General features: G+C 47.6%; 1 protein-coding gene across 2 annotated transcripts; it reads left to right on the plus strand.

Annotated features, from left to right (window-relative positions):
- Positions 1 to 259: 259 nt before the first annotated feature.
- On the plus strand, positions 260 to 18,524 carry KIF2C (kinesin family member 2C). Of its 2 annotated transcripts, XM_068539754.1 has the most exons (21): positions 260 to 428; positions 1,285 to 1,379; positions 3,883 to 3,984; positions 4,152 to 4,200; positions 6,320 to 6,442; positions 8,183 to 8,305; positions 8,857 to 8,957; positions 9,611 to 9,706; positions 10,357 to 10,411; positions 10,503 to 10,665; positions 11,843 to 11,933; positions 12,204 to 12,267; positions 12,347 to 12,438; positions 13,199 to 13,341; positions 14,123 to 14,327; positions 14,446 to 14,556; positions 15,430 to 15,497; positions 15,835 to 15,940; positions 16,034 to 16,147; positions 17,629 to 17,752; positions 17,862 to 18,524. In XM_068539754.1, the coding sequence occupies exons 1-21, from the start codon at positions 362 to 364 to the stop codon at positions 17,942 to 17,944; spliced, it is 2,175 nt and encodes a 724-aa protein (XP_068395855.1). In that variant the 5' UTR covers positions 260 to 361; the 3' UTR covers positions 17,945 to 18,524. The 2 variants fall into 2 exon arrangements, with proteins under 2 accessions (XP_068395855.1, XP_068395856.1); XM_068539755.1 differs by lacking the exon at positions 8,183 to 8,305.
- Positions 18,525 to 24,815: the final 6,291 nt, after the last annotated feature.

Genomic DNA, 24,815 nt, shown 5'->3' on the forward strand with positions numbered 1-24,815 from the left:
CTCAGCTTAGGGAACCCCAGCAGTACTGCAACCCTCTGATTGAAGGCCTGTAACCTGTCCCCTCCGGCCGCGAGGGCTCGCGAAGCTCCCACCAAGCCCTGCGTTCTCGGCTGTGGTCAGACGAGTGGGCGGTCCCAGGTCCCGGAAGGCCCCCCCCCCCGGAGACTACGTATCCCAACAGGCTCCGCAGGGCGCCGCTGATTGGCGGAAGAGAGGCCGACGACAGCGTGGTGACGTTCAGGGACGCCGGCGCGCGGGATTTAAACTTCGGCGGTTTACGCGGCGTTAAGACTTCGCAGTGTCGGCAGAGTTGTGGTTTTCTGGCATTTCGCGTTTCTCTTCCCGGAGCTCCTGCCTACCCATGGACTCGTCGCTTCTTCAGGCTCGCCTGTTTCCCGGTCTCGCCATCAAGATACAACGCAGTAATGGTGAGGGGCGGGGTCCTGAGGCCAAGGGGACCCGTGGGCTGAGACGGCAGAGATTACCTCCCCTCCCCAAACAGCAGGCCCTGAATCACTATTGGGGATTCCCCTCCACCCCCCAGGTCTAGGTCTCCGCACTGGCAGTCAGTCTTCTCTACCAGGGCCAGGGGCCTCTGCACTGGCGGTGGGTCCCCTCCCCGTCCTCCAGGAATGGGCGGAGCTCCTTTGTGTCACTGGACCTCTCCGGGACGTCAGGGTTGCTGGATTCATTTCCCCTCCAAAGTTCGCCCCTGCAACTGCCCTGCTCTTGCAGGGACCTCGGCTTTCTCGCCCCTCTATTCTCCCATAAACACTGTGCACTTGCAGTATGTCAGATACTGGGATTCAGGGTAACGGAGACAGACGAGATCCCTGCTCTTCAGGAGCTTGCAATCCTGCACTCTCTTTTTTAGTTGAGCAGCTACCTCAACTCTGGCAGGTCTAATACCCATATCACTAGAATGGTCAGACATAAAGGTCAGGAGTGAGATAGGGAAACCTGAGGGCGCTAGAGCCTCAGTGCTGTGTTGAGGAACTGCTCACCTAAGCACTAGAGTGATTCTCCTGCCCAAACATACCTTCACCCCACTGTAGGCTCTCTTTTGAGTAGGGATGAGTCCTTATCCTCTGCAGCTCAGTTTTAAGAACTGTTCCTTGCCTACCTCACTGTGGGATATTCCAAGGGTGAAGTGCCAGGAGGTTTGTCTCCTGGGGTTAGAAAGAAAGTCAACTGTCCCTTCCTTCAGGCCAACTCTACATTAAGAGTCTCTGTGGGATCCTAAAAGTGAAAAAGATGGGTAACTCTGATCTTTTCATACTATAGGCTTAATTCACAGTGCCAACATAAGGACTGTGAACTTGGAGAAATCCTGCGTTTCGGTGGAATGGACAGAAGGAGGAGCCACAAAGGGCAAAGAGGTAGGTTCTATGAGTATGCCTGTACCACATTTAACACCTTCCTACCTAAAAGATGTGTGTGGAAATGGAACTTGTGTCAGCCTTGTTTTTGATGTCGACTTGTCCTCCCTAATCTTAAATATGGTCCTCTTTGAATGCATTGGGATTTTGTTTAGGCAGGCCTGTTCTAAATTGAAGCAATCAACAGTTTCTATTGTGTTTCTAGAAAGTAAACTGCACAGAATTCTAAAACCTTGCTCACCCAAGCTAGCTCTGAGTGCACACTACCTATGATATTGATTTGGGGAGCAAAATTGATAATCTAGTTGGGGAGACAAAAGTATGTTTCTGAAACACCAAATAATAGAAGGCAACTACAGATGAATAATGCTAGAGCAGCTCGGAGGTGGAAACTCACTGAGGATGAGCTGGGCTTGTGGGGGCCAGAAAGCTTAGCAGAAACAGTGAGATGGCCCTCATGGGGACTGGTAAAGAAGCTGGCTCCGGGCATTGAGGAAGGCCAAGGATGCTTGGCAGCAGCAAAATGGCTAAAAAAGGAAACTAGAGGGTCTTTGTCTCTGGCACTAAGTTGTTTAAGATTTTATTCTGTAGGCAGTGGGAGCCTTGGAAGGATTTTGAGAAGAGGAGGGATGTGCCTAAGATATTTATGTTTTAGAGGCATTGTGGTGTGGTGAAGAGGTCACCAGGCTAAGCGTATGAAAACCTGGATTCTAGAGTCTGGCTCTGCCACTGCTTAATGTGTTCTCAGGCACGTTTCTGTCCCTCTTAAAAATTCAACTTCCTCATTTCTAAAATGAGGATGATAATAATATCTACTTATTTGGGGTTGTTTTGAGGACTTATTCAACAAATCCTTTTGTACTGGTTCCAAAATGCCAGCCAATGTGTTTGGTACTGGGGATACTGAAGTGAATAAGACAGACCTGGACCCTCTTCCGTGGAGCTTAACAGATAACACATGTAAAGGGCTTGCATAGCATAGTGCCTTATGGTAGGTATGCATATATTTAGGTGGTATATCTGAGAAATAGAAGAACTGAATTCTTTACATTATCTGTCCTTGAATCAAGAGGTTCCTAAAATTCCTTTCAACCATCTATTAGCAGTTCCGTGTGACTTATTTTTGTTTTTGTTGTTTGTTTAGAAATACAACTTTTATTGGGTCTCACTCCAGCTTAAATATTGCCTTTGGAATAAAGTCCAAACTTCTTAGTGAGGAATTAAAGCCTTTTCAAGATCTGATCCCAATCAACTTTTTTTCTTTATACCACACACTCCTTCCAAAGTAGTGCCAGGGACAAATGGGGCAGTTCCCCACTCTATGATCCTGCCTAGTGTCTCGCTGCCTTCACACTCTCACTCTTATTCCTTCCTCCTGAATCATCAAAGTGAGGATCAGTTAATGTCAGAACTTTGGTCTCCTGTGTTGTTTATGCTCTCTGTAGTTTAGGGATTGGAATCGGGGGAGTGGGGGAGGGTAAGGGTCTGTAGCTGTCCAAGAAAAGTGGATAGAAGCCTGGCTACTGAAGTACTCGCCAGCTTTTGCATTTGGTGGTTCTGTCCTCCTCGTCTATCCCATGCTGCTTTGGTTTCTAGCCCTTTGTGCACATGGCTTCTGTCTCCCACTAGAATGTGAGCTCACTGAAAGCAAGGGCGACGATACATGTCTTAATTCATTTTTGAATACCTTCCCCCTACGGCCTTACTCATGCCTAATAAGTGTTTGAATAGCTAATTAATACATAAAGGTTGCATATGTAGGAGGTGAAGCTCTCACCCTGGAGTACATGCTTCAGCTCTTTCACATTTTGAAACAGAAATAATCAAGTTGGTACTATTTAGGTGTGTTTGAACCTGCTGTGAAGTATGCTGGTGAAGTTTGAGTTGTCCCCAGAGGGTTTCAGGACTCTGGTGATGTAAACCTAGAATTGTGACCTCATTGCAGGCATGAGCAGGAAGTAGGGAAGGCCTGAGCAGGACGCTGTGACTGGGGAAGAAGTTTCTGGGCCCGAAGTTTCTGGGCCCAGTAGAAAATGTAGGTAGATTTAGGATTAGGTAGCAGCTCTCGGGAACTGGTCCCTGCCCATAAGATCCTGAAGGGCCCTCCATTTGACTATCAGTGGGCAATTAGAACTTGTTTCCTCCTTGGTGTCAGGCAGCAAGGGGTGCTCAGGGGGCTGTGCCCAGCAGGACCCCACTGCCCCGCAGAGCATTAGGGGAGCCGAGTGGCCTAGATCTACTGTGGACTTCCTGTTTGCCTGCCGGTCTGCCTTCCTCTTCACCTCATTCTCATCACTGACAGCTACCATTGGCTCGGAATCAGAAACCAATATCCATCTAGATGGTAAAACACGACTAGGGAATAAATATTTGTTTATAGCTATTAGTACTTGGTGGAACTTAAAGTTTATAAAGTCTGAATCTAGGGGTAGCCTTGATTGCAGAGATGCAGTTGGATTGAACAAGCTATGTTGTTCACAGAAGTTTTACTTGCTCCTTGCAGATTGATTTTGATGATGTGGCTGCAATAAACCCAGAACTCTTACAGCTTCTTCCCTTACACCCGAAGGACAATCTACCCCTGCAGGAGAATGTAACGGTTCAGGTAGGTGCCTGTCACCTGACTGCAGCCAGTGCCCCATTTGGCTTGTTGGCTCTTTGCTGGTTTGTTTTCTGGGGCTGCTTAGTTCTTCAGCACAGCACATGGGCCCAGGATAGGCCCTTGAGAATTGATAAGAGCCATATATTGTGATGGTTTGTTTTGTTTTTCAGAAACAAAAGCGCAGAGCAGTCAGCTCCAAAATTCCCGCTCCAAAGGAAGGTAAATGGATTTCTACTGGCTCACTGTCATGGGGTTTGTGCCAGGAATGATGTTCTTGGAGCTCAGGAAGCTGTGAAGTAGACTCATTGCTCCAGTTTAGCAGGTGGCTTTTGTGTGGGCTGAGTCCTGCTCTGTCTTCCAAGCACCTTCCTCAGTGAGGAAGAATCTAACCTACAGGGAGGAAGAAATGGAGAGGTGTTGGTCAAAGGGTACAGAGTTTCAGTTATGCAAGATAAAGAAGTTCTGGAGATTTAATGTACAACATAGGGCCTATGATTAATAATACTGTATTGTATACTTAGAAATTTACTGTGAGGGTAGATCTTATTTTAAGTGTTCTTACCACAAAAGGAAAAAACAAAATACAAAACAAAGGGAGCAGGAAGAAACTTTTGAAGGTGATGAGTAGGTTTATGGCATTGATTGTGACGATGGTTTCATGGGTGTATACCTACCTCCAAACCCATCAAATTGTACACATTAAATATCTACAGCTTTTTATATGTCAATCATACCTCTAAAGCAGTTTAAAAAAAAGAAAAGAAGAGAAAGAATTCAACAGTTCAACCTACAGCTCTTACTTAGGCCAACCTCTCAGGGACCTGGTGCATTTGGGAAATTTGCTGATTGGCCTGTGGAATCCAGAGCAGTAATCAGCCATTGTGGGCTTGTTTTCTCTCCTTGGGGGAACAACATGCCTTGGAGTGAGGTGGTGGGCAGGCTGTGAGAAAAGCTAGGTCAGGGCCATTTAGAAGTAGAGTTGGCAGTGCTGTGGTGATCTGGGGGTGGGGTGAGATTGGACAGATAATAGCAATGCCTCGAACTCCAGCAGAGGGTTGGGCTTTCTCTGCAGAAGAAGTCAGCATAAACCTACTTTGACTACAGTCATCTGTGACGGTGGCTGTAGGCACAAACTGCCCAAATAATCCAGCTTATAACCCAGAACCAGCTGTACCTCACAGCCTGCATAGCCTGTCCCAGTCCAGGGAGTATCACTGCCTTGACATAACACAGCCACCTCGGGCCCAGAAACGACATGCCTGGAGCTTCAGGTTCCCGGGGGCCCAAGGTGAAAGGTGGTGCAGTTTTGAGCTTGAGCTGGGCATGACTGGTGTGTTGCTGGCCCTCTCTTGCTGGCTATACCACCGTAAGGGCCTGCAGGAGAGATGGGGGTGGCAGCCCTCCCACTCCACGTGCATGACCCGAAAGGATACTGCCACCGCTCCTTTTAATGGAAAAAAAAACCTTAATGAATGTGCATGATATAATTCATGCTCTTTATGAAAAATAGGGATTATATAGAGCCATCAGATCAGCCTAAACTTAGGAAACTCAAATTCAGTACAAGTTGATATTTGCCTATATGACACCAGTGTTTTATTTCTAAATTCACTACTTCTTTTATTTATAGGTGCATTATTTCTTTCTTATGGAGAGAAACTATATAGATGGGTAGAAACTGGCAAGAATTAAAGTATAACTCAATTGTTTCTCTCAGTTAAGCATTCTTTTAAGATTCCAGAAAATTCATGTAGCTGATCCCATGGTTTCTAAAGATGTGGCCCAGGCCTGGCTCTGTAAAGTATCTTGGAGCAGTGGAAAAAGCCCAGACTGGAATCTGGCAGTCTTGGGTTCACATCCTGGTTCTGATGCTGACTAGTTGAGTGGCATTGGGCAAGTTGCTTAATTTCTCTGTGCCTTAATGTCGTCTTCCATTAGTTGGGAATACTGATACTTACCTCATAATGTTTCGTGGTATGGGAAGATTGTAGAATGGTAGGTGCTGTTGCTAAGGTTAAGAATGCTTTTTTTCAGGGATTAGGTCTACGTCTCCAGAAATGATTTCAGATTGTCTGTAGGTCCCTCCATTTACTCAAGACAGATGCTCTTGTGGGAGCCCTCAGGAGCTCTCAGATTGCAGAACGTAACAAATTAGTTTTGGGGTCACTAGTACTTGGCCTTTCTAATTTTTCCTTTCCTTGTGTGGAAGGAATGGGAAGTTGGTGGGCTCCTTTCCTGTATAGAATCTTGGAGGGTTACCCCCCAACCGCCCCTCTATTATGCCTGTTGGCTCTCCTGATCATGCTGCACTGATCGGCTGCTGCCCTTGGTCCTTCAGGTCTCCGAGGCCGCTCCACTCGCATGTCCACTGTCCCAGAGGTTCGCATCACCACTCAGGAGAATGATATGGAGGTGGAGCTGCCTGCATCTGCAAATTCCCGCAAGCAGTTTTCAGTTCCCAGTGAGTAATGAATCTGTTCTCCCTGTTTGAGGCCCTGGAGCGGCTCCTCACACATTGCCCTGAACCTGTTCTGGAATATCCTAGGATTCCTACACTCCCTCGCTTTCATATTGTTCTGCTCCTGCCCCACTGCTCCCTTATCTGGAAATCATCTCACTTTACTTTTTAAACTTTATTTAAACATAATATATATACAGAAGTGTAAACCTATTGTTGACTACATAGTTCACAAAGTGAACACACTCATGTAACTGACACCCAGATCAAACAGAGCATTACCAGCATCCCCAAAAGTCCCCCTCAGGCCCCCTCCCAGTTCCTAAGCCCCCAAGGGTACCTACGTCCTGACTTCAGATTGCATAAATTAACTTTTTCTCTATTTTGGACTTTATATAAATGGAGATTTTAAAACTTCTTTTTTTTTTTTTTTAATTTATTTTTGGCTGTGCTGGGTCTTTGTTGCTGCGCGCAGGCTTTCTCTAGTTGCGGCGAGTGGGGGTTACTTTTCGTTGCGGTGCGCAAGCTTCTTACTGTGGTGGCTTCTCTTGTTTTGGAGCACGGGCTCTAGGAGCGCTGGCTTCAGTAGTTGTGGCTCGCGGGCTTCAGTAGTTGTGGCTCACGGGCTCTAGAGCGCAGGCTCAGTAGTTGTGGTGCACGGGCTTAGTTGCTCCGCAGCATGTGGGATCTTCCTGACCAGGGATCGAACCCGTGTCGCCTGCATTGGCAGGTGGATTCTTAACCACTGCGCCAGCAGGGTAGAGGGTAGTCCCAAACATTTTTAATTGTCAACTTTTACTAGTTATTAGTAAATAAAGTAGGTGATTTTTGTAATCATTACATTTAATGTGTATCAAATTCAGCTCTAATAAAGGTAAACAAAAGGGTAAACAAAAGGTAAACAAAAGGGTCACGACCAGGTATGGGAAGCAGTGAGTCACCATGGGTTGTACCTTTCTGGGTTGAATCAATATGGTTGGTTGGGGCTTCCCTGGTGGCGCAGTGGTTAAGAATCTACCTGCCAGTGCAGGGGACACGGGTTTGATCCCTGGCCCTGGAAGATCCCACATGCCGTGGAGCAACTAAGCCCGTGCACCACAACTACTGAAGCCTGTGCGACTAGCGCCTGTGCTCCACAACAAGAGAAGCCACCGCAATGAGAAGCTCACACACCGCAAAAGAGAGTAGTCCCCGCTCGCCACAACCAGAGAAAAGCCTGCACGCAGCAACGAAGACCCAACGCAGCCAAAAATAAAATAAATAAAATAAAAATAAATAAAATTTATTTTTTAAAAAATATGGTTGGTTGTTGCTCAGGTTCCCATTATTCCTGGCTTTCAGTCCTTGCTCCTGTTAACCACCTGGGTTCTGAAATCAGAAATTTCTCCTAAATGAGTAGAAAGGCCTGGTCTGGCCTGGCCTGAGAACCCATGCTTGGTCAAGCCTAAAGAGTTAAGGCCTTTAAAGGCTTTTCCCTTCATGGTGAAGCCCACACTGAGCTACTCACACACTCTTTAAGATTTCTTGACCCCAGGAGCCAGCCCCTGTGGAGGGACTTGTTGGGTTCAAGGTGTGGGCTGAGATGCAGGAAAAAGCCTGAGCTTTGCTCACACGGTACGAGCCTGAGCCCTTGCTGAGCTGGCAGTCGGTAGCCTTCCTCCTGGCCTATGACCCACTAGGGCTCAGATGAGCATGGCTGCCGTATGCCTGCCTGCTTCTCCAATGACTCTTGTTCCCCCACAGCCGGCCCCCCTAGGCCCTCCTGCCCTGCAGTGGCTGAGATACCATTGACGATGGTCAGCGAGGAGGTGGAAGAGCAAGTCCATTCCGTCCAAGGCAGCTCTTCTGCAAACCCTGTGAACTCAGGTAGACACGCTGAGCTGTCTGCTGCCCTGATCCTAGTGCAGGATAGGTAGTTACAGCCTGTCCCACACCTGGCTTGCCTTGGTACCTGAGTTCAAACCATGTTTGTCACATGGGGTCGTGTTTCCCTGTGGCCACGGAATCAATCTTTCACAAGAGGTGACCCTGTCACTGTCAGGTGGCAGGAGCCCTCTGATGTCGTTGAGGTGCTATCACAGCTAAAGTCTTGGCCAACACCCGAAGAAGAGCCCAGAGTGCCCACCAAGACCAAGCAGGGATGATCTCACCTCTTCTGGTTGTTGAGAAGATGCCACAGAGGCATAGAGAGAGCTTGGGTTAGACCTGGAGTGCCCACATTAGCAAGTCTCTTATGGGCTTGGCCATCCTAAGAGTCATAGCTGTTGCTTCCTCTCCATGCATATGGTGACATAAGAGCAAGGGTCTAGAGAAGGCCTAGTCCTGGGAAAGGCCCAGGACTCAACACAACAGCCAGAGAAGAACAGGCTGGCTTAGACAGGTAAAAGAAAGGGCTTCCTTTTTTTTTCTCCCCCTAGTTCGGAGGAAATCTTGTATTGTGAAGGAAATGGAAAAAATGAAGAACAAGCGAGAAGAGAAAAGAGCCCAGAACTCTGAAATGAGAATAAAACGAGCTCAGGTACCTTTCTTGGGAAGCAAGGGCAAAGGTTTTTGGACAGGCATCCTTAACTGAAACCTTGTCTGCAACAGAGATAACAGTTCGGCCCCAGCATTTCTGAGGCTCCAATTCTGATATCCAAGAAGCTTAACTAGTTTCTCATCAGGATTCAGAGAACAAATAATTCAGATATTTTTCTGAAGGCCCTCAGATGAGGAATGTTTGCTGCTGATTGTCCAATGGGTACGCCCATCACACAGTTCAGTGTCCAGTGGGCTGCTGGGCACAGTTGCCTGCCTCCCCCGACTTCCTAGTTGTGTGTATGCAGGGGTGCCACAGTGGAGTTCCAGTTTGGATTATTTCCCTTTAGTTGGGTTAATGGCACAGGGGAATCCCAGCCTGCTGGTCTCCTAAGATGTGGGACAGTGGCTCTTGCCCCAGTTTCTAGAGTGGTTGGTGCATGCCTAGGCCCCTTGCCAATCTCTGTTCCCAAGACTTTGTTCCTGGGTTCTCTGCCCAGAGCCAGAGTGGGGGGCAGTGAGATCGTGTGGGGGCTTGTCAGCCCTGCAGGGCTGTGTGCATATGAAGAGCTGTTGTTGCTGCTGCCTAGCACTGAGGCCTGAGAGCACTTAACATCTTGGCAGTTAGTCCTTCTTCACTCCTATCCCAAACAGGAGTATGACAACAGCTTTCCAAACTGGGAATTTTCCCGGATGATTAAAGAATTTCGGGCTACTTTGGAATGTCATCCACTTACTGTGACTGATCCTGTAAGTAATCCCAAAGGGCTTCTACCTCTCCTTCCTGAGTAGGTGTACAATTTTTTTTTTTAAACATAGTTGATTTCAACATTGTGTTGGTTTCAGGTGTACAGCACAGTGATTCAGTCTCTCTCTCTACATATATATGTAAATATATATACACAGACACACACACACACACACACACACACACATATATGATTCCTTTTCAGATTCTTCTCCCGAGTAGGCCTACAAGTGAGAGACAGAAACATTCTCTTAAGGCAATGAGAGCGTACAGGAATCTTCACTCACCCTCAAGGGGTTTTTTAATACCCTTTGGTGGGCTGGAGCTAGCGAGGCCTAGATGGGAGAGTCTGATCTTTATCAACTCCCACACCCCCATCCTCCTTTCTTCAATAGGTTGGCTAGATTCTTACTACTAATCATGAAAGTGTGCTGAACCCTCCTATGGGCAGCAGAGTGAGGAAACTGGGAAGAAAATTCAGAGCTACCTTCTTGCGCTCCAGAGTAACTATGGGCATAGTGGGTTCCAGTGTTAGATCTTGGCCCTTGCCTGAGCCAGACTTGGGATTAGAACTGGACGGGTTCTGGACAAGCTTTCTTTCAACATTGCTCTGACCTTTTGCTCATGGTTGTCTTTTCTCATCTTCTTGAAGATTGAAGAGCACAGGATATGTGTTTGTGTTAGGAAACGCCCACTGAATAAACAAGGTAAGCCCTATTCAGTCAGAATGAGGCTTTGGACTGACTGTGGGTTCCCCCGTGTCCAGGGAGCATCCCCTGAAATACTGTCCTTCTGCAGAATTGGCCAAGAAAGAAATTGATGTGATTTCCGTTCCTAGCAAGTGTGTCCTCTTGGTACATGAGCCAAAGTTAAAAGTGGATTTAACAAAGTATCTGGAGAACCAAGCATTCTGCTTTGACTTCGCATTTGACGAAACAGCTTCAAATGAAGTCGTCTACAGGTTAGTCCCTTGCCTCTTTGTTTCTCCTCCTTCCCCCTGACACTTTACTCTTTCCAGTGAGGGACATTGTGGTAACACTCACGCTCACAGACATGCTGACCCTGAAGCCCTTCCTGGCTTCCTCTTGTGTTTTCTTTGGATGGGCCATGAGATAGAGCTGTGGCTCTGGCTCCCAGCACCTGGAAGGCCCTGTTGAGGCTGTCCCATCCCGTTTTTCAGCTTTAGTGGCCCGCGCTTGAGTGGACAGAAGTGAGGTATTACCCATTGCACTCTTTGAGGCTGGGCTGGGCAAGCCCTAGGGGTTCTTCCTGTGTCCTGCGCAGCCACCCATTTCCCACTGGGCTTAGCAGACTCAGCAAACTCTGGAACTGCTCTGTCCAATACAGCACCCACTAGCCTCGTGTGACTGTTTAAATAAAGTTAAAAATTCAGTTCTTCAGGGACTTCCCTGGCACTCCAGTGGTTAAGAATCTGTGCTTCCACTGCAGGGGGCTTGGGTTCGATCCCTGGTTGGGGAACTAAGATCCCGCATGCCATGCGGTGTGGCAAAAAAAAAAAAAAAATTCAGTTCTTCAGTTACACTAGCCACATTTCAAGTGCTCAATAGCCATGTGTGGCAGTGGCTACTATTGGACAGTACTGCTCTAGACCAGAGGTTGATAAACTATAGTCCATGGACCAAATTTGGCTTGCAATCCCTTTTTATATGGCTCTCAAATTAAGAATGGATTTTGTGTTTTTAAAGAATCATTAAACATATATGTATATTTATGTATGTATGTATGTATATATATGGAAGAGACCTATTTTAGGCCCACAAAGCCTAAAATAATTTAGGCTCCTACTTTAGATGGTTTCTTTGATCTTTGTAGTGTATCTTATGCTGGAAGTCGGCTGCTAAGCTCAAGCTTTCACCATGTGTCTCCAGGGTAGAGGAGGTGCTGGTGGCTCAGTTAGAGTGTGGACCATCAGCCTGCTCCTGGCAGGTCGGTCCAGCTCTCCCCGGGTGGCTAGGAGAATTTCAAATTTATAAGTGGGGCTGGGGTCAGGTGGGACCACTTTGTGTGAGAGGTGTGCTCATGCTTGGAAGGAGGCCCCCAGGAGTCTGCTTTGTGCTCCATGTTCCAGGGAGCACATTTGAGGAGAGATGTACCCTCTTCCCCATCCTTTCTCCTAGGTTCACAGCAAGGCCACTGGTACAGACAATCTTTGAAGGGGGAAAAGCAACCTGTTTTGCATACGGCCAGACGGGAAGTGGTAAGACTCATGTGAGTATTCAGGCCTGGCAGAGAGCAAGCCTACCCATAGCGCAACTCTGGGTCTCTGAAAAGGAGGACAATGAGTTTGTTGCAGAAAATCCCCTCAGTGCAGATGCCCCATCTCCAGATGCCTTTGCTGTGCCAGGTTCAAGGAGGGGCCTTAGTAGGTCCAGCCTCCCCTCCCAGCTTTGGTGTGGCCCACTGTGGTGGTGGAGCCAGTAGTGCCCTGGCCTAGGCCAAGGGCCCTTTACCATGGTCTTCTGCCCCTTCCCTTTGCAGACGATGGGTGGAGACCTCTGTGGGAAAGCCCAGAACGCATCGAAAGGGATCTATGCGATGGCCTGTAAGTAGTGTGTTCTGCCACAGTGGGGTTGGGCACAGAAGGGCAGGTTGCTTACTTAATCCAGCCTCTCCCCCCACAGCCCGGGACGTCTTCCTCCTGAAGAATCAGCCCCGATACCGGAACCTGGGCCTGGAAGTCTATGTGACATTCTTCGAGATCTATAATGGGAAGGTAGCTGGCAGGGAGCCCTTTGTTTATGCTGTTGGGGCCCCTGAAGTTTCAGAAACCTTGAGGCTGGCTAGAAATTGTAGAAGCCAAACAACCTGTGGGTTGTCAAGCCTCTGGGCCACTTCGCCCAAACGTGTGGGAGCTTTCATCCAATGGTGGGATGGTACCCACACTCAACAAGTATGGCAGGAATATGCCTCAGGGCCCCCTCTCAGATGGGAGGTTTGCCTGTGTGTGCCGTGTCCTCCCTCCACACACCTCCCTCATAACTCTCTTCTTCCCCATTCTCACACTCGTGTTCTCTCTATATGTCTATGTATCTTTCTACCTCTCTATGCTTTTGCAGAGTCATCTTCCCCAAGTGGGGTCTAGATAATAATAATAGCTAGGGTTGCTTATTAAGATGTTACTAGGTGCTAAGCACTATTCTAAGCACTTTACTTGTCTCAGCTCATCACCACAACCCTACTAGGAAGTAGTGCTGTCACTGTCACTATTGTACAGATCAGAAACGAGGCTAGGTGGTTAAGTACTTGTCCAGGTTCACATAGCTAGTAAAGTAGCAGGGTCGCATCAAACTGAGGCAGCCTGGTTCAGCTCCCAAGTGGACTGCCCGCTGCTAGTCTGGCATAACCCAGCTCAGCCTCTCCTGCCTTTCCTGCTGGCAGCCCTTGTCTAAGCTGGGACTGGCCCTGAAGGAGGGAGGAGTCAGTGGGGTGCCCGGCACCTGATGGCCTTGGCCTTGTTCCCCTGCCTGACACAGCTGTTTGACCTGCTCAACAAGAAGGCCAAACTGCGCGTGCTAGAGGATGGCAAGCAGCAGGTGCAGGTGGTGGGGCTGCAGGAGCACGTGGTGAGCTGTGCTGATGACGTCATCAAGATGATCGACATAGGCAGTGCCTGCAGGTCAGAGTTCCGTCCAGGGGAAGGGGCCACCTTCTAATGCCAGGTCAGGTGCCAGACTAGCGCTGAGTCCTTTGCTGTTTCCACAGAGCGCCGCTTCCCCTGGCTTGGTGCGGGCTCTGAAGGCCTCTGCCTTAAGTGGTCTCAGTGGGGCCGATGACCCAGGGCGAGACTTATCAGGGGCGAGTCAAAGTATCTTGAATCTGACCAAGGCAGGCTTTATTCCCCGGCTTTTACCCAAAGGCATGCTTCCTGACTTCTCTGGGTTTCTCCTTGCTGTTCCCTCCCTCTGGTGGGAGACAGGAGCTCTGGATGTGCTCTAGGCTGGAAGTGATGGGGCCACAGCTCCCTTCCTGTATAGAGGTAGGGAAGTGCACTACCAGGGCCCTAGGTGTGGTGCAGTGGATGCTGGGCAGCTTATGGAGGCCCAGGGAGAGGGCTGCCCGCCCCAGGGCCCTTGAGTTGCAGCAAGTGGTTCATGACAGCCCCTCTTTCCCTGTGTGCCCTGCAGCAGAGGCAACTCATGTTTCCCCATGTCCTATGGGCCCTGGGGTCTGGCCAAGGCCCTCACAGAGAATCCAATACTTTGACTGTAAGGGTAAGCCACTAGGTCCAGAGCTGGAGGGAGGGCAGGACAGAAGTGGGACTGGATGACACAAGACATCTTAGAGTCCTGACCTGTGTCCCTCTGCTACCGGAGAACTGACTGCTTTGGGACCTGGGGTGCCATGGTGGCTGGTGACCCTGGGAGCTCATAGTCCTTCTTTGTCCTCCTTTGCCACAGGACCTCTGGGCAGACATTTGCCAACTCCAGCTCTTCCCGCTCCCACGCCTGCTTCCAGATTCTTCTTCGAGCCAAAGGGAGAGTGCATGGCAAGTTCTCTTTGGTGGATCTGGCAGGGAATGAGCGAGGCGCAGACACTTCCAGTGCTGACCGGCAGACCCGCATGGAGGGCGCAGAAATCAACAAGAGTCTCCTGGCTCTGAAGGTAGTGGGGCCCAGCTGGAGGGGAGGGGGTTGGCCTGGAGGGCTGCTGGGGGAGGGAGGGAGAGAGTGGGCATCTCAAGAGGAGGGAGGGTACCTCAGCTTCCCCTGCTGTGCCCCAGGAGTGCATCAGGGCCCTGGGACAGAACAAAGCTCACACCCCATTCCGCGAGAGCAAGCTGACACAGGTGCTAAGGGACTCCTTTATCGGGGAGAACTCAAGGACCTGCATGGTGAGTAGTGTCCCTTTGGAGGTGGTGCAGTCCTGTCCCTGGGCAAGAGGCTTGGTGCTCTTGGCCACCAGGGTTTCTAGGCTCTAACTTGACTGGGCTTCACCCCCTGCTTTTGGACACCAGGCTCCTCTTTGCCTACCCAAGAGGGGAGGAAAGGGTCTTCTCCCTTTATTGTATGTCCGTGCAGCTCTTGTTTTGGGGAAGGTCATTCCTCCCTTACCTGATGAAAAGGGGGCTGCAGAGTTCAGAAGGAGGACCTTTGGGGAAGCAGGAGAGGCAGTCCTCGTCTCTTCTGTGGCTTCCCTCAGGGGTCATTGGCTCCCAGCCTAGGAAATAGAAGGCCACAACTGTGAGTGACTTTTTTTTTTTTTCTGTGGCCGCATTGGGTCTTTGTTGCTGTGCACAGGCTTTCTCTAGTTGCAGCGAGCGGGGGCTACTCTTCGTTGTGGTGCGTGGGCTTCTCATTGCAGTGGCTTCTCTTGTTGTGGAGCACGGGCTCTAGGCGTGCGGGCTTCAGTAGTTGTGGCTCGTGGGCTCTAGAGCGCAGGCTCAGTAGTTGTGGTGCATGGGCTTAGTTGCTCCGCAGCATGTGGGATCTTCCCAGACCAGGGCTCGAACCCGTGTCCCCTGCATTGGCAGGCGGATTCTTAACCACTGCACCACCAGGGCAGTCCCCAGGGACCAATTTTTAAGGCACCTTAGTTTGCAGGGCCCATGGGGCAAGTTGCCTGGCACAAAGTGGGTGCTTAATGGGTTCTGCCCCCAATTCCACGTGGGTATTAGCAGCCTAAAGAGACTCCTGCTGGCAGCCTCTCCAAGAGCACCCTTACCCTGTGATCCTTGACCTTTAACTGCCCGTTCCCTCTTTTGCAGATCGCCATGATCTCACCAGGCATAAGCTCCTGTGAATATACTTTAAATACACTAAGATATGCAGACAGGTACTAGTACCTACACCAGGTGGGATGGGGAGGGGGTGCAGGGTGGGGGAGGGAATGACAGCAATGAGAGCGGGGAGGAAGCTCTGGCGACTCAGTGCCCATTGTCTCCTCTTCTGTGACTCGCTGAATCTGAGGCCTGGGAGTTCATGTGTGAGGCTACAAGGTTTTTTCCGATCCCCTCAGGCTTTGGTGGGGAGCAGTGTGAGTGAGGGACTTCTCCTGGGCCAAAGCAAAGCTGCTAGTCCATCTCCTCGAAGGCTCGCAATCTGAGTGGTGCTGCACACTCGTGAGTGCCAAGGAGGCTGCTGTGGGATCTGAGACCTTCTTGTTTTCTCAGGGTCAAGGAGCTGAGCCCCCACAGTGGGCCCAGTGGGGAGCAGCCAACTCAGATGGAAACAGAAGAGATGGAAGCCAGCTCTAACGGGGCCCTGAGCGCAGGCAATGTAAGGGGCAGGGTGGGCCAGGCAAGACAGAAACGTGGCCTCCTGAGATGGGGACTGGGCCACACCGTTGTGTCTCTCCTTTTGCCCCCTTAGTTCTCCAAGGAAGAGGAGGAACTGTCTTCCCAGATGTCCAGCTTCAATGAAGCCATGACTCAGATCAGGGAGCTGGAGGAGAGGGCCATGGAAGAGCTCAAAGAGATTATACAGGTGGAGGACTGGCCCTGGTCTGGGAGAGACTGGATAACCATCCTAGCACAGGCTTAGTGCCATTCCTTGACCGTGACCTGGGCTTTGCCCTCCCCCGGTCTTCTGGCTGGGGTGGCAAGAGGCAGCCGTCTACACCGGCATTTCTTAATTCTCCACTTATTTTTTCAGCTGCTCTTCTAGGGCAGCTAATTACCGCACCTCCTTCCCCAGCCTGGCACACATAGGCTTTCCTCCATCGTTCTGGCTGGAGCTAGTCTCTCTACCCCATGCTCCTGATTGAGGGTTTGGAGGGTAACCTTGTCTTGTTTGTTCAGTGAATGTTTGGTGAGTACTTTCTATATGCCAGCTCCTGTGCTGAGACCAAGGGCCAAAAACCTGAAGTATGGATAACAGGCCCGAAAGTAAGACTTGATCAATCCTGACTCTTCTATTTATAAGCTGATTTCCTTGTGGAAGTCATTGAGCTTCACTGGGGCCCCAGATTCTTCATCCCCAAAATGGGCAAGACAAGATGGTTACATCTGAGGATTAAGTGATATGTTTTTAAAGCACTCAGCCGTCCCCAGCATGTAGTCAGCGTTTAGTAAGTGGTAGATGCTACCACTGCTGTGATCCCTGCTGTGGAAGAGCAAGTGGGGGAGAGTCCCTAAGAATGGGGCTCTCAGAGTGCAGAGCAGAGGGGAGAGCTCAGGGCACTTAGAACTGAGGAGGGAACATGTAGGATAAGTGCCTACACGTGTCCTCCCTCCCTGGCATGCTCAGGGTACAAATGTTTGAAAGGACGTGGTACTTTCAGGAAGAGTGAGAGGTTCACTCTGGCCAGAGCAAAAGGTGTGAGCAGATGAGGGAAGGAGATCAAGGCTGCGGACACGTCAGCCGGGACCTGATGCTAAAGGGCCTTAATGGTTCACACCAAAGGCCTGGACTTCGTTATGAGGGCAGTGGATGCCTTTGAAGGGAGTAAAGCAGAGTGGTGACATGGTCACATCAGAGCTTTAGGTACCTTACTATGGCCACAGTATAGAGGCTGGTTTCGGGATGTGGGGTGAGCATGAGTAGAGGCACTTAGGAGTTAAGAGCAGTTAGAAGATTGTTAAGAGTTCAAGAGAGATGTTGGTGTCTAGACCAACTATGATCATGGCCATGGGATTGGAATTAGGGCATGAGATTTAAGAACCATTTCGGGGGTGGAATTAGTAGGATTGGGGGACAAGCAGGGTGAAAGAAGTTCTTGCTGAGATTTCTGGCTTGAGCCATCAAGACATGATAACATTCATTTGACATAAGGGACAGGCACAAGTTTGGGGTGGGGAAGAGGATGAATTCAAGCTGAGAATTTCTGGGAGAGGATCAGGAGGCAGGGTATGGGCCATGGCTGGAAGAGTGGGCATCTGCATTGCAGATGGTAGAGCCCTAGGAATGATTTGCTAGATTGGTTTGGTCATGATTGACCTGACAAGGTTCGTGCTGTGTTGTTGCAGGAAGGGCCAGGCTGGCTAGAGCTCTGCGAGATGGCTGAGCAGCCAGACTATGACCTGGAGACCTTTGTGAATAAAGCAGAATGTGCCCTGGCCCAGCAAGCCAAGCACTTCTCAGCCCTGCAAGGTGGGTGCGGCCAGAGGATGGGGCCTCTGCGGGTGATGGCAGCTCTGCCAGAGGGAATGGGGCCTCTGAGAGACCCACTAACCCCGGGTGCACCACCCTTTCCTTCCAGATGTCCTCAAGGCCTTGCGCCTAGCCATGCAGCTAGAAGAGCAGGCCAGCAAACAAATAAGCATCAAGAAACGGCCCCATTGACGACTGCAAATAAAGATCTGTTTGGTGTCACACCCAGCCTTTTCCCCTCCCCTTCCCTCCTCAACGAACTCTGGGCACCTGGTGGGTCTAGTCAAGGTCTGAGCTGGGAGAGCTTTGGTAAATGCCAAGTATGGGGGCATCTGGGCCCAGGGCAGCTGGGGAGGGGTCAGAGTGCATGGGACACGACTTTCCTTTTCCTCAGTTGTAGCCATGAAGGGAACAAGGATGGAAAGAGGGAGCTTTTAGTTATCTTATGTGCTGCCCTTCTCTCCAAGAGGAGAAAGCTCTCTGGTGTAGAGTTTTCCCTTGGGCAGCACTCTGCCCGTGTGGACTGGCTGCTGGTGGAGAGCTCCCTGGGGTTGTCCTGGCTCTTGGGAGAGGGAAGGAGCCTTTAGTTCAGCTCTGCTGGCCCTGGCCTGCCTTCCATACCCTTGGTCGGGGCACTAATATGTTTTGTACTTTAAAAAAAGTTTCAGGGACCTCTTCCTTCCCTGCTGTTTTTTGAGGCCCAAGAGGATCCCTGCTGTTTTCTGTTTTATGTATTTATACATTGTGTCTGACAATAAAGAGAAAAAAATCAGCCTGTTGAGTGGTATCTGGGAAGTGCCTGGAATGTGTCTGAGCCTTCTGGGACTTAAGACCCTACTGCAACTCTGGGTAGTGCTGATTCTGTACCCTACCCAGGAGGCCAAATCTACACCTGCAGTTTAAGTGACATGGTGAAGACTCCAACCTCTGCCTTGTTCAATGCTGACTAGGTCCTAGGCCCTCTCCTGGGCACAGGAGCCCTAAGCAGAAAGGAGATGGTGCTCTGTCATTTACAGTCTGCTCAAGGCATGTTAAAAGATTCTGTGGCAACACTGACACGAAAGCACTTGCCTTGCTAGACAGGAAAGGATCTGATGGGTAACACGTTTGATCTTGAAAAATGAGAAGTTTGCCAGGTAGACTGAGGAACCAAACATAGGGCATGTATGGTTTGGGAACTAGAAGACTCCAGATCCTGTGTCACAGAACATGAATTATCTAAATGGTAACGTGCCACTTAAAGGTTTTTAGCCTGGGAGCCACACAACCAAATGTATGTTTTAGAAAGGCCTCAGTCCGGGAGACACGGTGGGGCATGGGTCATGTGGGCTACTGCAGAAACTCCAGAGAAGAGTGGAATCAGATGGACCAGGTTCTAGCCCTCTCAGCCTCAGTTACTTCATTGTAAAGTTGGGGCATTCTCTACCTCATGGTGAGAAAATTACAGGAGTTTGAGGTGCCATTAAATAACCAAATAGAGGGCCTGGATTCAGAAATTCAGCTAAATCAGAAGTTTGACAGAAATGGCACTAACTCTTGAGGCCTTAAAAGCTTCCAGATACCTGACTTCTCCCACATCTGTAAAACAAAGCCACCAATACCCACCTCAGAATTGCAAAGATCCAATGCCACCATCCCAGACCTGACCACCTTCCCTAATTACCCCACTTCGTGAATTCTTAACTCCCAGTGACCCATTCTCCCCAAGCAGCCAGAAGAATCTTTATAGGTTCTCCTCTGCTTGGAACCCTTTAATAACACAAAGAATAAATTCTAAATGCCCTATCATGGCATGGCCCCACCTGGTCAGCTCCTCTCTATTGGTCCAGTGGGAATGTAATTTGAGCAGAATGGTTTGGAAGCTAAGAGCCCAGCTTCTGAAGCCATAGTGCAGGGTGGGATCCGACCTCTGACTGCAGAACCTTAAGTGGGTTGTTTAACCTCTGTGCTCTCTGAAATGGGAATAATGCTGGTACAGTATAGAATTACTATGAAAACTGAGTTTGGGAATTCCCTGGTGGTCCAGTGGTTAGGACTCGGCGCTCTCACTGCCAGGGGCCTGGGTTGGATCCCTGGTTGGGGAATTAAGATCCTGCAAGCTGTGCGGTGTGGCCAAAAAAAAAAGAAAAGAAAACGGAGTTCACACACCCAGCAATAGGTACAATGTCTCACATTTAATAAGTGCTATATAATTACTAGCTATTTAAGCACATAAGAACAAAGATTTTTGTTTTAATACTGTAACCACACTATCCTGAACATATGACAAGTACATAAAATGTATTTTGAATGAATGAATGAACGGTTCTCTAACCACCCACTGTTCTCCAACCACACTGGCCTTTATTTCTTTTTTTTTTTTAATTTAATTTTATTTATTTATTTATTTTTGGCTATGTTGGGTCTTCGTTGCTGCACGCTGGCTTTCTCTAGTTGTGGCGAGCAGGGGTACTCTTCGTTGTGGTGCGCGGGCTTCTCATTGTGGTGGCTTCTCGTTGCAGAGCATGGACTCTAGGCGCGCAGGCTTCAGTAGTTGTGGCTCACGGGCTCAGTAGTTGTGGCTCGCAGGCTCAGTAGTTGTGGCGCACGGGCTTAGTTGCTCCGCAGCATGTGGGATCTTCCCAGACCAGGGCTCGAACCCGTGTCCCCTGCATTGGCAGGCAGATTCTTAACTACTGCTCCACAAGGGAAGCCCTGGCCTTTATTTCTTGAATATGCCAGGGCTTTTTTAAAAATAATGAAAATGTAATTTTTACAGTTATTGAAATGTAATTCACAGTATAAAATTCACTCTTTTAAAGTGTACAATTTAGTGGTTTTTAGTATACTCATTTAATTGGGCAACCATCACCCCTAATTCCAGAACATTTTTATGACCCAAAAAGAAATCCTGTTGCACATCAACTATACCTCAATTAAAAAAAAAAAAACATTACCCACAAGCAGCCATATACACAACCCCATTCACCTCTCCCCGCAGCCCCAGGAAACAACCAATCTATTTTTCCTTCACTATGGGTTTGCCTATTCCGGACGTTTCATATAAATGGAATCTTATAATATGTGTTTTTTTGTGTCTGGCTTCTTCACTTAGCATATGTTTTGTTTTGTTTTTTTTAATAATTTATTTATTTTATTTATTTTTGGCTGCGTTGGATCTTTGATGGTGTGCGCGGGCCTTCTCTAGTTGTGGAGAGTGTGGGCTACTCTTCGTTGCGGTGCGCATGCTTATTGTGGTGGCTTCTCTTGTTGCGGAGCACGGGCGTGGAACGCGGGCTCAGTAGTCATGGCTCACGGGCTTAGTTGCTCTGCGGCATGTGGGAATCTTCCCGGACCAGGGCTCGAACCTGTGTCTCCTGCATTGGCAGGCAGATTCTTAACCACCGCGCCACCAGGGAAGCCCCTTAGCATATGTTTTAAAGAATCATGTTGTAGCATGTATCAATTCACTCCTTTTTATGGCCAAATAATATTCCAATTGCATGGCTATACCACTTTTTGTTTATCCTTCAGTTGATGAATTTGGGGGTTGTTTCCACTTTTTGGCATTATGAACAGACCATTTGTGCTATGAATACTCATGTACAAGTTTTTGTCTGAGCATATGTTTTCAATTCTCTTGTGTATATGCAAGTCCTTTGCCCATTTTTTAAGTTGGATTGTCTTTATTGCTGACTTGTAAGAGCTCTTTATATATTCTAGATAACTGGACCCTTATCAAATTTATAATTTGCAAATATTTTCCCTCACACTGTGAGTTGTCTTTTCAGTTTCTTGATGGTATCCTTTGAAGCACAACAGTTTTTTTAAGTTTGATGAAGTCTAACTTACATTTTTGTTGTTGCTTGTGTTTTTGGTATCACATCTAAGAATCTCATGCCAAATCCAATGCTGTGAAGATTTACTCTAATGTTTTCTTCTAAGAGTTTTATGTTCTTATATTTAGGTCATTGATCCATTTTGAGTTAATTTTTGTAGCTGCTATGAGGTAGGGGTCCAAATTTATTCTTTTGCATGTGGAGATCCAGTTTTTCCAGCATCACTTATTGTAAAGACTATTCTTTCCCCCATTTAATTGTCTTGGCAACCTTGTTGAAAGTCAGTTGATGGCAGAGGGAGGAGGGGATTGAATGAAGGCAGTCGAAAGGTGAAAACTTCCATTTATAAGATAAATAAGTGCTAGGGATGTGATGTACGACATGATAAATATAGTTAACACTGCTGTATGTTATACATGAAAGTTGTTAAGGGAGTCAATCCTAAGAGTTCTCACAGGAAAAAAATTTTTTTCTATTTAATTTTATATCTATATGAGATGATGTTCATTAAACTTATTGAGATAATCACTTCATAATGTATATAAATCAAATCATCATGCTGTACAACTGAAGCTTATACAGTGCTGTATATCAATTATATCTCAATAAACTGGAAGAAATAATGAAAATAAACTTTTAAAAAAGAACATGAACATATATGAGTGGGCTGATTTCTGAGACTTTAAGTGCTATTCCATCAGTCTATATGTCTATCCTTATGCCAATACTTCAGTGTTGGTTACTGTAGTTTGTAATAAGGTTTTCTTTTTTTTTTTTCAGCTGTGCCATGAGGCTTGCGGGATCTCAGTTCCCCGACCAGGGATTGAACCTGGGCCACGGTTGTGAAAGCCCGAATTCCTAACCACTAGGCCACCAGGGAACTCCCATAAGTTTTGAAATCAGAAAGTGTGAGTCCTCCAAGTTGGTTCTTCTTCAATATTGTTTTGGCTATTCAGGAACACTGGCAATTCCATATGAATTTAAGGATCAGCTTTTCCATTTCTGCAAAAAAGGCTGATGGAATTTTGATAGGGATTACATTCAATCTGGGTGGTATTGCCATCCTAATATTGTCTTCCAATCCATGAATGCAAGATGTCTTTCCATTTATTGAGGTCTTTAATTTTTTTTTTTTAATTAATAGACTTTTACTTTTTTTTTTTTAAAGTATTTGTTCATTTATTTATTTATGGCTGTGTTGGGTCTTCGTTTCTGTGCGAGGGCTTTCTCCAGTGGCGGCAAGCGGGGACCATTCTTCATCGCAGTGCACGGGCTTCTCTTGTTGCGGAGCACAGGCTCCAGACGCGCAGGCTCAGCAATTGTGGCTCACGGGCCCAGCTGCTCCGCCACACGTGGGATCTTCCCAGACCAGGGCTCGAACCCGTGTCCCCTGCATTGGCAGGCAGACTCTCAACCACTGCGCCACCAGGGAAGCCCAGGTCTTTAATTTCTTTCAACAATATTTTATAGTGTACAACTCTTTCACCTCCTTGGTTAAATTTATTTCTTAGGTATTTTATTCTTTTGGATGCTATTGCAAAAGGAATTATTTTTAAGTTCCTTTTCAGATTGTTCATTGCTGGTGTATAGAAACACAACTGATTTTTGTGTGTTGATCTTTTTTTTAACCTCTTTTTAAAAATTGAAGTACAGTTAATTTACAATGTATCAGTTTCAGGTGTACAGCAGTGACTCAGTATATATATATATATATATATATATATATATATATATATATATATATATATATATATATATTCTTTTTCAGATTCTTTTCCATTATAGATTATTACAAGATATTGAATATAGTTCCCTGTGCTATACAGTAGGTCCTTGTTGTTTATCTATCTTATGTACAGTAGTGTGTATATGTTAATCCCAAACTCCTAATTTATCTCCTCTCCCCCCGCCCCCATTGTGTGTTGATATTGTACCTTGCAACTTTGCTAAATTCATTTATTAACCGTAATAGTATTTTTGTAGATTCTTTGAGATTCTCTCTATATAGGATCATGTCATCTGTAAATAGAGAAAGTTTGACTTCTTCCTTTTTAACTAAGATGCCTTTTATCTCTTTTTCTTGCCTAATTTCCCTGGATAAAACACCCAATGTAATTTTGAATAGAAGTGGTGAGAGGGACTTCCCTGGTGGTCCAATGGTAAAGAATCTGCCTTCCAGTGCAGGGGATGCCGGTTCGATCCCTGGTTGGGTAACTAAGCCCGCACGCCACAACTACTGAACTCACGCACCTCAACGAGAGAGCCCACGTGCTGCAAACTACAGAGCCCATGCGCCCTGGAGCCCGCGCACCACAACTAGAGAGAGAAAACCTGCATGCCACAACTAGAGAGAAGCCCACGCGCCACAAGGAAGACCCGATGCAGCCAAAAAAATAAAGACGAAGAAAAAAAAAGTGGTGAGAGTGGATATCCTTGTCTTGTTCCTGATCATTAATTATGATGTTAGCTGTGGCTCCTTTATCAGGTGAAGAAGTTCTAATTTGTTCTAAACACTCTAATTTGTTGAGTGTTTTTATCATGAAGGGATATTGGATTTTGTCAAATGCTTTTTCTGTGTTTTGAGGTGATCACGTGTTTTTCCCCTTTATTATTATTATTTTTTAAAGGAATTCCTTTATTTTTATTTTATTTATTTATTTATTTATTTATTTATTTACTTTTGGATGTGTTGGGTCTTCGTTTCTGTGCGAGGGCTTTCTCTAGTTGCGGCGCGTGGGGGCCACTCTTCATCGCGGTGTGCGGGCCTCTCATTATCGCGGCCTCTCTTGTTGCGGAGCACAGGCTCCAGACGCGCAGGCTCAGTAGTTGTGGCTCACGGGCCTAGTTGCTCCGCGGCATGTGGGATCTTCCCAGACCAGGGCTCGAACCCGTGTCCCCTGCATTGGCAGGCGGATTCTCAACCACTGCGCCACCAGGGAAGCCCCCTCCCCTTTATTATTAATAAGGTATATTACCTTGATTGATGTTCAGATGTTAAACCAACCTTGCAAACCTGAGATAAATTCCACTTGCTCATGTTGTACAGCCTTCACTTCCTGCTTGTGCAGAGCTTCAAGGTCAGCCATATATCACCGATATTAGGGCCTTTGCAGGTCTTTACTGGGCATGTACTCAGTCCTGCATACACACATGACCTTCTAGATTTTCTAGATTCCCAGGAAAATGTGGGAATTTTAAAAACTCCCATATTCTCCTATTTCTCCTTTTTAAAAAATATTTTATTA

The sequence above is a fragment of the Eschrichtius robustus genome, chromosome 3 (assembly GCF_028021215.1).
Source record: "Eschrichtius robustus isolate mEscRob2 chromosome 3, mEscRob2.pri, whole genome shotgun sequence".
Lineage (NCBI taxonomy): Eukaryota > Metazoa > Chordata > Mammalia > Artiodactyla > Eschrichtiidae > Eschrichtius > Eschrichtius robustus.